General features: G+C 38.9%; 1 protein-coding gene across 1 annotated transcript in view; it reads left to right on the top strand.

Moving 5' to 3' along the window:
- LOC134575071 (hexokinase-1) overlaps window positions 1-14,263 on the top strand; it is a 57,755-nt gene that overhangs the window by 28,093 nt on the left and 15,399 nt on the right. The window contains exons 3-8 of the mRNA XM_063434212.1: window positions 8,297-8,445; window positions 10,796-10,915; window positions 11,527-11,622; window positions 12,999-13,098; window positions 13,181-13,364; window positions 13,866-14,021. Of these exons, the coding sequence (XP_063290282.1) occupies window positions 8,297-8,445; window positions 10,796-10,915; window positions 11,527-11,622; window positions 12,999-13,098; window positions 13,181-13,364; window positions 13,866-14,021 (805 nt within the window). The remainder of the gene's footprint in view (window positions 1-8,296; window positions 8,446-10,795; window positions 10,916-11,526; window positions 11,623-12,998; window positions 13,099-13,180; window positions 13,365-13,865; window positions 14,022-14,263) is intronic.

The following is a 14,263-nucleotide window of genomic DNA, read 5'->3' as shown; positions in this document are numbered from 1 at the left end:
TGCTTTAAAGGACCACTCTAGTGCCAGGAAAACATACTCGTTTTCCTGGCACTAGAGTGCCCTGAGGGTGCCCCCACCCTCAGGGACCCCCTCCCGCCCGGCTCTGGAAAGGGGAAAGGGGTAAAAACTTACCTTTTTCCAGCGCTGGGCGGAGAGCTCTCCTCCTGCTCTCCTCCTCCGATCCGCCTCTTCTCCTCCCCGTCGGCTGAATGCGCACGCGCGGCAAGAGCTGCGCACGCATTCAGCCGGTCACATAGGAAAGCATTCATAATGCTTTCCTATGGACGCTGGCGTGCTCTCACTGTGAAAATCACAGTGAGAAGCACGCAAGCGCCTCTAGCGGCTGTCAATGAGACAGCCACTAGAGGACATAGGGGGAAGGCTTAACCCATTCATAAACATAGCAGTTTCTCTGAAACTGCTATGTTTATGAAAAAATGGATTAACCCTAGAAGGACCTGGCACCCAGACCACCTCATTAAGCTGAAGTGGTCTGGGTGCCTAGAGTGGTCCTTTAACCTGTCCAGCATCAAAACAGTTTGAACAATGTTGCAAATGAAAGAATATAGAACATTTACACACAAATTGTAGAATCACTTTATGCAACCACTCAAACCAAAAAATAAAAAACAACAATAAACACATAATCAGTCTACTTTAATAATAACTGGTTGAATGGAACATGCCCATTGAATTCTAACTGGCTGAATTAGGTTGACAGTGTTTAATTTCACTAAGTGCAACATATGGCTAACCGGTGTGAAAGGACTACTGTGACGGTGCTTTAGACATTTTTGTTATGTTCTACATTTGGAAAGTGCATCTACACAGATCTTAATGAACAGAGCTGACAATCTGTAGTTGCTGAGCTATCATGGTATAGTCAAAATAATTTTTCACATGCAATATCCCTGGGACTCTGTGTCAATCTGCACTCTGCGGAGAAACTTGTCAGCCTTCCCCTCTGTCATTGTGTCAATCTGCACTCCGCGGAGAAACTTGTCAGCCTTCCCCTCTGTCATTGTGTCAGTCTGCACTCTGCGGAGAAATTTGCCAGCCTTCCCCTGTGTCATTGTGCCAATCTGCACTCTGCGGAGAAACTTGCCAGCCTTCCCCTGTGTCATTGTGTCAATCTGCACTCTGCGGAGAAACTTGCCAGCCTTCCCCTGTGTCATTGTGCCAATCTGCACTATGGGATTTACCAGTCTGACCAAACTCTGTATATGTAGAAATGGCTAATGAACAAGTGTGTCATGGCAGTTTGCCAGTGGAGTTTAGATCTCTGTTTTGCATTGCAGAGGAGAACACTATGTCTGCGACCTTTAAGATATCTAAGCTTTCTTAGCTGTCAGTGCAGGGAACATCATTCTGTGAAGTTATTAAAGTGCTAGATCTATAAATAGTCGGAAATAATATAACAGACAGTTATGCTGGAAAAAGCATTAATAACCTATCAGTGTTAGAAAAGAAATTTAGATTATCGATGTCTGGAAAAACGAATGTATTACATAGTTAAGCATTTTATAAATATTTCACTAAAGCCAGGCAGTATCTATCTGCAGATGATTTTTTTTTATCATTCAGCTTTTATTTATTATCAGTGAGGTGTTAACAGTAAAGCCAATGGAGGTACAAACAAAAATATACCAAGAAATATTAAACACTCTAATTCCTGTTCCAAAGACAAGGAGTAGCTTAAGCTCAGCATTCCATAAGGAATTATTAACATGAGTTATACAAACGAACTAGGTAGGAGCCAGCTTTCCTCCCCCACCACCCAATTTGTATTTTATTGGATTTTGCATACATAGGTATACTTCCGTATCAAGGAATGAGATAATATAAATGAAAGAACATAAAATAAAGGAACATATGATAAGACAGTATTATAAACCATTACGTATTAACAGTGCTCTATGCAATTAGTGTTGGCTGTTTAGCAAAAGGTTGTATGATAGCATTCCTCTTCGGGTGTGTCTGGGGACTATACGGCATAGGTGAGAGCTCTGGTGAGGTTCGATCTGTCATGACAGTGTGTCTGTAATGAATTGGCAGTGTGCCCAGGGTGTCCTTTGGGACAGATTTTAAAAAGGTGAGAGTCAGCGTCTAGGGGTTATTTTCTTGGTAAGTTTGGGTTGGGTTAACAAGGTTCCTTCTCCTGCGTCTCTGCGTTTTCCCTCCTGAACGCTCCTTGGTTGGTCAACTTCAGCTTGTTGAGTTTGCAGGTTAAGGCTTTGGATGATCTTCTCTGGGTCTTCGTCTGAAGACAGTGTAAGGTTCTTGTCCCCTTGTGGGATTTGTAAAGATCCCCCCAGCGGTAGAGGACTGAATTGTCCCTCAGTTTCTTAGCTACTGGTGCTTGCTTTCGCCTTTCTATGAATGCAGCAAACGGTATGTCATTGAAGATTGACACTGCGGTTCCCTCTGTCAGGGTACCTGTTGTCTCTACCTCAGAGGAGGTGAGACACTTAGAATTCCGTCCTCTCAGAGGGGCTGACTCACTCGTTCCTCGCGGTCCTCTCGGCCGTTTACACGCCGGACGCCTCTGATCCGCCTCCTTTTATGACGCGGTTCTAGTAGCCGACGTCATGACGACTATCCGTTCCGACCTGTCAATCAAGTCCTGAGCACGAATCAGGACTCGTCGGGGGCGTGATCATCTATTTAGAACCAGGGTATAAAATAAGGTTTTGTGTATTGGTTCATTGCCCTGTCGTGGTTCTAGCTAGTCTAGTCACTCAGCGCTCTTATTTCTATTTGTCTCTTTGGTTCTGACCCGGCTTGTATTATTCTACCCTGCTTACCTCTATTACCCTTTTGACCCGGCTTGTCTCTCGTTTACCTGCTCTCTCATTCCCTCGACCTCGGCTTGTCTCTAGACCATTCTTTGCTTACTCCTTACGTTAGTCCGGCCATTCTAAGGTCCGGTATACGTAACTTCTCCTGTTTGTACTCTGCGTGTTGGATCCCTGTCCCGATCCTGACACCCTCATACTGAACCGTCCCCATAGCTCTGGAGCTGCTCATTATGGCTGTACGCACTGTTATTCCTGGTGACAATGATTGTATCTTTGGGGGCAGCGGACGGGGCTATAGCTGCCTTGCGCACCTGGAAAGCAGTCAGTATCATGGAAGGGTCTGTTCCCCCCTTTAGGCCCATTGAGGCTATTAGCTTTTGGGAGTAGGGCAGTAGTGTCTCCCCTGTGACCTTCTCTGGTATACCTCTTAGGTTGATATTACGGCGCCTATGTCAGGCTTTCATCGTGGCTACTGTTCTGTGCAGTTTCTGGACTTGTTGGGTCAGGCCCTCCAGGTGAGTCTCATGAGCTTGCAGACGTGCAGCACGGGCCTGTTCCCTCTCCTCTACTCCTCTGACCTTTTGCTGGAGCGCTCCCACCTCCTGTTGTGTGTCTTGGAGGTCCGCTTTCCATAGTGCACGCAGGTCCAGGAGTAGCTTTTTTAATGTCCCCCTTCATAGAGGGAGACGAGTCTTCCTCTGGCTCAGTCTCCGGGGAGTGCACGCTCTGTCTGGATGAGGCCAGGTGCTTCTCTTCCTCCTGTGATTCCTCGGAGTTGTCCTCCTCGAGCCTCGTGGCGGGTGCCCTCTTTGGAGGTGCAGGTGGTACAGGCCTCTCGAAAGAGAGCCGTATATCTGGTTGTCTGGAGAGCTCTGGTGGATAAAACATGCTGTGCTTGCGCCCCATTATGTCTCTGTGGGGGTGCAATCATGTGTAGGTTTCATAGAGTGAGTCTATTGTAATGAAACCTATTTTTTCAATGGCAGACTATCCTCTTAACGGGTAATGTAGAGATCTGTTTCCCGAGGTACTAGGTGGTTAGAAGTGGAGATTGGCTACCTAGTTTTTCAGTGATAATTAGACTTTGAAGTTATAGGTATTTGCTAGTATTTAAATATAGTGTTCCTTAAAGGATCACTATAGTGTCAGGAAAACAAACTCGTTTTCCTGACACTATATAACCCTTAGGTCCCCCCAACTCAAGTCTGATGATTTCAGCCAAGGAGATGGGCCGTGAAGGTCTGAAAGGACAGTGTTTACAGCAAAAAGCCTGAATTGAATTATTATACTCACCAGAACAACTGCATTAAGCTATAATTGTTCTGGTGACTATAGTGTCATTTTTAAATCATCTCTAATATCACTTCCTTATCTTCATTGTACTTCCAGGTGGCTGCAATATGAGCAATCCTCAGTACACCAGGTGAGGACAGATACCTGCCGTATGACCACATGCCCACACACAGCATTCCACAAGGCTTACATTATTTTGCACCATATGCTCTGGATGAGCAAATGCCGGGTTTAAAATATATATATTATTTAAAAAGCACACCTTTTCACTTGTAAAAGATAGACAAATAGTGGCATTTCCCTTTTAAGGTAATTATACATGGAATTAATTTGTTCTCTCTTATTAGTTGTCTATGTGCTAGTGCCAAACATTTGTTTGATCTTTGTTTTTGATTTATTTATTTTATCTATTCCACACGTTTTTGCACTTTGCATCCTTGGCTAGAGCATGGATGTGCAACAGTGACCTTTAAATGAGTCTAGTTAAAATTAGCTAAAAATATATGTATAAAAAAAGTTACTGGGAAAACAAATTGACTAGGCGTGTGAAAGTTAGAGTATGAAACACTTTCATTATAGTTCGGGTACTTAGATCTTTTCACCATGGCATTTGTATGGGGCTTGTCTGCCCTGCTTCTCCAGTATCTCTTTCTATAATTAAACAGACAGCAGGGACAGCTGAGATAGCAGCTGGTTAAAAATACAACCTGCTAACAAAATGAGAACGACATCGTGGTACAGAGATTGGAAGTCTCCGGAGGGTACCGCTAATACACCTGTTTATCTGACGTTTGTGATGAATGTAACCCTCTATGCCAATATCACAATTTTTCCCAAAAGACCCATTCAATTAGTAGTCAAAGCTGTATAAACAGAACATTCCATGCTTCCGTAAGGTCTGTATCAGATTGTGGTGATATTAAAGTGTGACATTTGGTCTAAAAGGGGCTTAACACACAGACAGTATTAAAATATTATGAACAGCAATGCTTGTTCTTAAATAGACAGAAAATTATGTGTTTCTCAAGATATGTCTTTCAAGATGATGAATTTTGAGGCTGTTTGTGACCCAGTTAATCCAATTGATTTTTATTTTAAAGGGGAAATCTAAGTACCATACACACTACAGCCTGCTGTAGTGGTTATGGTGCCAGGAGTCTTCTTTCATCATTTTCAAACAATGGACACCTCCACCCTGCCTCCTCTTCTCCTAATATTTCTAAAAATGTAAGTTCATTGGCCTAAAACTACACCTGAACACCTCACAACTAACGGAACGCAATTTAGTTATCTAATGTGAAAGTAGGAACTTCCTCTATAGCTGTATCTGTAGAGGAGGCTGGATATGAGGTGCCAAGGGGACCCAGTTAAATGTCAGTCCATCAGCTGTAGTGGTTATGCTTAGAATACCCCATTCAAATAAAACTGCATTATTACATAGATCCCAAGATTGATAATGTATCATGCCTCCCAACAATCGCTTAAATATTCAGTACGGGGGGGCGAGGCCATGAGAAGTCATTAGCAGTTCTGAAACCTGCGTCACAAGCTATGTCCAATAGGTTTGGACCTGCCCGCTGACAAGAAGTTTGGCTGGTACCCAGCCCTCAGGACCATGCAGGGAGTGCTACTGGAAGAGCTTCCTTCATGGTCCTAATGTCCACTGCACAATGCGAGCGCATCTAATTTTTCTGGACACCAGGGAACCAAAGTGAGACAGGACCCACAAATCGTGACTGTCTTGCTGAAAAAGGGACTGTTGAGAGGCCTGATGAATGGTCACCTTGGCATTGGTACACTGCATAAACGTTATACATTCATTATACATATTTCTTAATTTCCACTTAATTAACATAACTAGTGATTAGATGACTGTTTTTGTTGTTACAAAACATTCACGGACCTTGAAGTGCATTATACATAAGTAATAATTCTGCCAGGCATTAATGCTGCATTTTTATCCATCAGCTTATCTAGGCACTTGTTTGTAGAGTGAAATTACAGTAGTCTAGGGTTTGGTTTCCATTAACTCAATATAACAAAGCGTTATTTTAATGTTTGCCTTTGCTATTAGTAAGTAGCAGTTTTAAGTGTGCCTTACCAAGCATTCAGGCTGAAAGATGAAACATCTGTTGGTGTTTACTTTACATTGTAATGTGAGTTGTTTTTAATTAGTGGATGGATTTTGCTACATTACCCAATGTAGATTGCCCAGATTATATAACCCTTAAATAAAGGACTCTTTGGGAAATCGTGTGCTATGGACCTGTGTGAGAACCATTTTCTTGTAAGTAGCATTTTTAGAACTGTTACCCTATTTAACACAATAACATTTTAATTCAGGCAATGATTATGATAGATGAAAAATAAAACATGCCAATATCTTGGCTCATACTGATTTTCCTCAAAGTTAAAAATCCTTTTCTTTGCGGCACACTGGGATCGAGCAGACAAAAAACTAGCCTCTATCGTGCTCTTAGCAGCACGCCACCTAATAGCACAGAGCTGGAAGAGTAATGTATGTCCCTCTAGAAGGGAACTAATAGAGAGGGTAAAATTATTCTACAAGTATGAACTGCTTATTGCAGACTCATATACGAAGAGACATCGGTTAGAACTAATGTGGAAACCCTGGGTTGCCCTCTTGGAGAAGGACAACCCCTAGGAGTTCACTCATATAACCTCCACAGCACACAACAGCATTACCTCCACTAACTGAGTGAAAAAGGGAGGGCCACACCGGAACAACACTACTCGATAAAGTTGGGTGACTGATATGCCAACATATGTTATCACAAACTATTACATGTTATTTGTTCCTAGATTGGTAAAATTTCCCAAATACGAAAAGAACTGTATGAGTGCCCATTTACAACTGCTACATGTGGACCATCGAGTTTTGTGTATAAGCAATTTTGTACATACGGTACAGAATATTGTGAATGACAATGTAATGTAATGCAAACTATCGACACATTGTATGTATATATATGCACTGTTAATACAATTTGCTGCCTTGGTATGTACCCTCCCATACCCCCACCCCCCCCTTTTTCTTTGTTCTGTATCCCACACCCCCTAAGTACTTGAAAAATAAAAATCTCAAATTTAAAAAAAAAAATCCTTTTCTTTGGCCTATAGATTTTTTTTTTTTTATTACACCTTCTGCCTTTAGATTGTGAGCTTCTTTGGGCAGGGCCCTCTTCATCTTCTGTTTCCATATCTCATGCATGTTTTTACAATTAAATGTCGTACACTGCCGAGGAATATGTTGGCGCTATATGCATAATTGCGATTGTAATCGCTAAAGAGTGAGTAATTGTATTTTTCGTTTCCTGAATCTGCCTTATTAAGACGTCTTTAAAGTGTACGTCCATTATCTGTAGGACTTTTATTCTGGAAGCATTTCATATTTTAGACATGGTCCTTCCTATAGCTTACTTTTACAAGAAATGCCTTATTTCCTGTTGTCTCTTTTTGTCCAAACCTAATGTTGTCAATTATGTGTACATTGAATTCACCCAGTTTACAAGCAGTGGGGTACATATTTATGATTTCTTAATAAATACCCTGGGATATCATGTATTCTAGCATTCTGCTTAATTAAAGGGGAACTGACACGTCTCTGGAATCTGCATAATTGAATGAAACAACGAAAATCACTGAGAACTTGTGTTAACCTTTTTGTTTCATGAAATACACCATTTTCTTTTAAATTTATATTAAAGATTTAGAAAATGGTATTAAAAATCAGTATAAAAGGCGTCCAAATGGGCAACCATACAAATGAGGAGAACGAATAGAATTATTGCTTCATTTTTCATCTTTCCATGCTTCCGCTCTATGCTGACCTTACGAAGGGCAGCGCTTATAGCAATCATTGACAGGGAGCTAAGATGGAGGCACCCAGTTTCAGGATATAGAGGTGTGGATTTATACATTTAATTATATTTTCCTACCTCACAAATACGTATTACTTTAAATCTAGGTATAATTAAACATCGTATCAAAATTCCTTAGAAGGGAGAGTTTCCCTTTAAGCTGCGTTAAGGAGAGTATTATTGAAATGTCAGCTGAGGAACAGACCACTGCTCTTTAAAAAAAAAAAAAAAACAACATGGAGTATTGCTTTGTTTTTGTTTTTTGTTTTTTTCAAAACAAGTCATTTTAGTTATGACATTAACACATTTTGCTATTTTGAACAGAAAAGGGAGATTTCATTGCGCTGGATCTTGGTGGATCTCATTTTCGAATTCTGAGGGTAAAGGTTTCTCATGAGAAGAAGCAGACAGTTCAGATGGAGAGTGAGATTTACGACACCCCCGAGGACATTATACATGGAAGTGGAACTAGGGTAATTATATATTACTGTGCATTTACATTGTAAACAATTATATCCATTGGCGCTGGGGCGCCAGACTGGACACATGGGTTTGACTCTGCCACTAAACGTTTTTAATCATGAATAGAAGAAAAATTATATATGGCTCTATTACCTCCAAAATACATAGATGATCCCATATATAGGGAATAAACCATATAGACATTGTCCTGTTAATGAGTTAAACAAGTTTGCAATTTTGAGGCTAAATTCAAATTATAAGTGTAATACAGAATTTAGGATCAATATGTCTCCAAAGGATTAAAAATAATTTTGCAGTGAAATGCTAAATAGAATTTCTCTAGCAAAAAAAAGGAAATTATTGAGATTTTGAGTTATAAAATATGAAAATGTTATAACTAAACAAAAACCATTAAACAAATAAAATACCGGTAAATGAGAAGTTTGTCCAGTAGTCAGGTTGCTTTAGTGACAGGAACCTGCTGTTATATGGTTCCTGTCACTATTTGGCTGGGGTGCCGGGCTCAGGGTCTGAAGGGCCTATAACACTGAAGAAAGGCAAGCACCACTTCAGACACTTGGTGCCTGCCTTACACAAGTGTGCAGAGGGGAGCTGGGTGACCATGCGGTGCCTACCTAACAGCGGAGGGAACTGAGATTGCAGCAATCTTTATCACTTCATTGTGATTTGAATTTAACCTAATTGCGGTAATTTTAATTTTTAATTTTAGTTGAATATCAATGATAGTCATATTTTATATACTTTATTTCTAGAAATTTTTTATTTTCCTTTTGTCACTTTATCAATTGGGGTTACCCCCCTTCCATCTTTTATATAATTAATTGGGACTAGCTTCTTTTTGTTGTTTATTTTAAGTAATTTAAGATTTATCATGCAGATAAATTATATATTTAATTTGGTTTAGGAGTCGTCATTCTCTTTCCCACTTCCTGTGCAGCATGCTAGCACTGTCATTTCTGGACATCCTTGGTTATTACACTACTCATTCCCCCGAGCAATCCTAAGGATGCTGGCCTCATTGCATCAGATCAGAGTGATATCAGCCACTTGGTTACTATATTTCCTAATAAGCATTGCTGTAGGGAATATCTGTGAGAGAGAGCAGGTTCTCTTGCACCCCCTTGTCAGTCAATTGTCATACTATAGAGATCTATGCAAAGAATTCATTGACAGGTGAGGGGGAGGGACCACATTTTTAAAAAGCTTTAATTTAAGCTCTATACACGTGCTACTGTTTTTGCTAGCAGAAGGTATAGATTACTTTTTCAGTCCTTTAATTTAATTAAGTTTGTGTGTACCATGATAGATACACTTTAAATAGTTTGAAGACTCACTACTGACTACCATTTTAGCTTCACAGATTGGGCTTGGTGATTATTAAACTTTGCTCACCAGAAGTTTGTGAATCATATTTTAAGGTTGTCTGAGCATTGTAAGATTAAGCTAAATGTATTATTGCCTGTGTTCTAACCTCTATTATTGTGGGAAAACACATCCAGGCCTCACATGTAGTGTGAAGTATAGTAACTATGCATTGTTATATTGGTTGGCAAGCATACATTTGGGACAATTGATTCTGCAAATTGCTCATTGTTTAAACCAAGCAGACACAATGTAGATCTCTCAGCTGAATAATTAGGGCATGCCCACCTATTAATGCTCACAGTCGGAGGTATATTGTAAGTATTAAGAAGACAATGGTATAGCAAACAGTTGCTACATTTTGCATTTAGCAATAGTTCTTTGTTATTGGCAGATGGGGTCGCTTTCTTTAACATTCCAATTGTAACACCACCTGCAACTCAGGGCCTGTTGACCTTTTCCATGACAGCGGCAACATATGGGATTAACAAAGGGTGGTGATGTTTAAGTGGGAGATTCCGAAATAATGTGCAGTTCCAGAGAATGTTTCTTGCAGCACCCTGATAAGAACTTATTTTTAACCTTTTAAGTTCTGGAAGGAAAATGATAGGGTTTACATTTTTTTTAGAATCCTTAAGTATTCAGTTTCAGTCGATACTGTGTTTTGTTTTTTTTCCATGGTTTTGAAACCTGAAATTAGCAGACATTTTCACATTACTTTACATTAGTCAGAATTGTACATTAGTGAATGTCTTGCTGACTTAGTGTAGTGAAGGATTCTGGGTCGTGATCTATTAGTGCCAATATCTAGTTGGACCAAAACCTCAGTATGTAGTGAATCATGTGTTAGGTTACTGGGATGAAACCAAGTATTTTTGGAATATGATATGACATATGAAGTAGATTAAATATTATTTTACTAACTGTGTATATATCCATCTTTCTAGACGTTAACATAGTTACATTGTCTCCCATCAGCTTTTCGATCATGTTGCCGAATGCCTGGGAGATTTCATGGAAAAGAAACAGATCAAAGATAAAAAGCTTCCTGTCGGATTCACCTTCTCTTTCCCATGCTTACAATCCAAACTAGATGAGGTATGATTTATTATCCCTATCTTTTATGCACACTGCTAGGACAATCGCAGTTCCTTCAACTAAATTAGCATAAAAATGTGATTAGGTAACTTCAATCAAACATAGAAATATTAGTGTCTAACAGACTGTTCCCCTTATGGTGAGATAGCTCGGTGGTACTCCACTTGCAATATCCACTAGTGCCTGTTAAATCCTTATTGTGACAGGTTTGATTTCCTGTTGGGTGAACTTAGTCCGTTCTCTTTCTGAGGTCCATAAAATGAAAATAATTGAGTTGCGTAGTCATTATATCTATACCCCATTACACACTTGAAAACTAGAAAAAGTAAAATGCATCCCTCCTAGTTAGCTGTTTTGATAATATTAATGTTGTTCTGATTAGATAATTATATTATTTTAAGAATGTTAAAATATAAGTTTCTCATGACAATCTTCCTGTTAAAGAAACATCATTCAAATTATTAGAAGCGTACTTTGATTTTTCTTCTGGATTGTATATCAATATAAAGCAATAATCTCCCTACATACCCATCTATCTATAAAGAAATAAATGTATGTATCAGATATTAAAATATATACCGTATATATAATTCACTATACTTCTATTTAAGGGTGTTTTGCTTACATGGACCAAACGTTTCAAAGCTAGTGGTGTGGAAGGAATGGATGTGGTGAAACTGCTAAACAAAGCCATCAAAAAAAGAGGAGTAAGTAATAATTGTTTCGTTATCCATGTGCGATTATTAAAACGCTACACATTTTTTAATATTTAAACTCAAAATTGGTTCAATGTCCTATCTACAGGGGAAAAGCTTATTTTACAGATAGACAGCACTGGCTTATCAAAAATAATTTATAGCCCAAAAGGCAGTTTAAGATTTCACATACAGAAATAGCCCTGGCTATATCAGGTGCAAGTGATGTCGTGTAAGAATTTGTACTCTTTTAGAATTATTCACAAAAATGGAAATTGTCATGAATTTAGGCCCAATAATTTGCAGATTTTTTCCTTTTGGTTTATTTTGATCTAAATTTACATTGACTTCTTGACAATCCACACTTTGGTGAAAAACTGTGTTTCTATTACTCGGATATTTATATTTATATGTGTCACCGTTTTAATAAACCCACACTTTCTCAAAATCCAAATCAGAGTCAATTGCCAAAGTCAAATAACATGTTTTCCTATATACTACAATGCAATTATGAGGCCATGACATGCAAGAAACACAAATTGCCACATACCGCCCAATGATAAACACAAAATAAAGTTGGTAAGGTAATTATTACTCTTTTATTAATCATTGATCAGGCAGATAAATATCTTTACCAACCCAATCAGCTCACAACGTACCCTGTGACATCTGCCATCTGCCATAAGACCATTCTATCATCACCTGTCTTAAAGACAATGTGGGTCCGAATTATCTGATGCGGTTGTGACTAAAATTAAAAAAAACAAAGCAAATCAAAAAACATTAAGAAAACACAGGGTATAGAGGTGTGGGATAGAAAGGATGTGCACTGAGAAAATCCAAACATTATATGGAGGGATTAAAATGTCATATCCCACCCTAATAGACAAGCCTAAAGGTTACTTGGTTTTGCAAACCTAAAGGGTCCTTGACGCACTCCGCAGGGGTGAATTTCTATTCAGCAGGGCTGAATTCTCCCTGGCACATGACAAGTGAAGAGTTGAAATTTTGAGCCCTGGCATATGCATGCGGCTAGAAGTCATGTCTTCCCTTCTTGTATGTTTCATCTCTGTGTTATGATGGAGAATTCTCGTTTTTCCAGCTTACAAAAGCAATCTGTAATCTCTACTCATGCTTATTCAATAAAATGAGAAATGATGGGAATTCAAAATACATTTCAAATTTAAAGCCAAACTAGCTGAACTTGAAGCATTGGTAAATAGGAGATTTTTTTTTTCATTTTGGCTATTATGGCCATTTGAAATTCACATTGAATTCACTATAACGTTTTGACTATTCTCAGGTGAATAACCTTTCATTGTGTTCTTTGCTGGCTATTTCACCTTTCATTTTTAAGGTATCTAATTGTTATAATTTTCTTTTTGTAGGATTATGAAGCAGATATCATGGCTGTTGTGAATGACACAGTTGGGACTATGATGACTTGTGGGTTTGATGACCAGCGGTGTGAAGTTGGCATTATCATAGGTAATATCATGTTCTGGTACTCGTGGAAGCTCCGAGTGATTTATATTGTAAAGCTTATAATTACTCTGACCTCTGTTCTAAGGTACCGGGACAAATGCCTGCTACATGGAAGAGCTGAGACACATCGATCTAGTGGAAGGTGATGAGGGGAGAATGTGCATTAACACGGAGTGGGGAGCTTTTGGCGATGATGGGTCCTTGGAGGATATTAGAACAGAGTTTGACAGAGAGATTGACAGGGGTTCAATAAATCCTGGAAAACAGCTGTAAGTAAATATCACTCCGTTTTACAATACTATTGAATTTAACAAACACACCCCAACGGTTCACCCATGTATACCCAGTGCACATAATGCAATTGATGTTTGATTAAAATTATAAATCCTGGTAGTCAAATAATTTGTGAAAAAACATGATAAAATGTCCCACAATTTATTACAGATTTAATTTAACAATTACTGTTGTCCATCTCAGAATTCCCAGCTTGACATGCAGATAACAACATGATACCTGTTCATTTGCATGTTATTCTAGGAATTCTTAGAAAGTTGTGAAAACACGATTTCTCTGAATTTCTGTGCCCGTGGCAGACTTCGCAAAGTCCAGCCTGAGATATTCAGTTGCTGCATAACAGTTATTTTTCTAAATCCTTGTAGGAAGCCAATGCTATCGGAGATAAAGCACGTAGAACAAACCCTCAGTGTCTGTGATGCAAACTGAATGAGCAGATCATTTGTGTATAAAATTGCCATGCTTTCTTGCTGCAGGTTTGAAAAAATGGTGAGTGGCATGTACATGGGCGAACTTGTCAGACTTATTCTAGTAAAAATGGCCAAAGAGGGACTTCTGTTTGAAGGGAGAATCACTCCAGAACTCCTTACTAGAGGGAAATTTGAGACCAAGCACTTGTCTGCCATTGAAAAGTAAGTGAACTGATGAGAGAATGAAGTACACCTTTTTCTTTAACACTTCTTAATCCTTTTTACTGTTACTTGCTCTTTTGTCAACTATATCTCATGTTTATTTGTATTTTTTTGTAATTTATATATTTTTTTTTTATAAAATTGATAGCATATGTAAAATGAATATGCAAATGCTTAGCAATAAAAACACATTATAGTTAACATACGTTGAACTGGCAATTTGAGAGCATCTAATTTTATGG

Source organism: Pelobates fuscus, chromosome 10 (assembly GCF_036172605.1).
Source record: "Pelobates fuscus isolate aPelFus1 chromosome 10, aPelFus1.pri, whole genome shotgun sequence".
Lineage (NCBI taxonomy): Eukaryota > Metazoa > Chordata > Amphibia > Anura > Pelobatidae > Pelobates > Pelobates fuscus.
The sequence above is the reverse complement of the archived record's forward strand: the minus strand, read 5'-3'. Positions and strand labels throughout refer to the sequence as shown.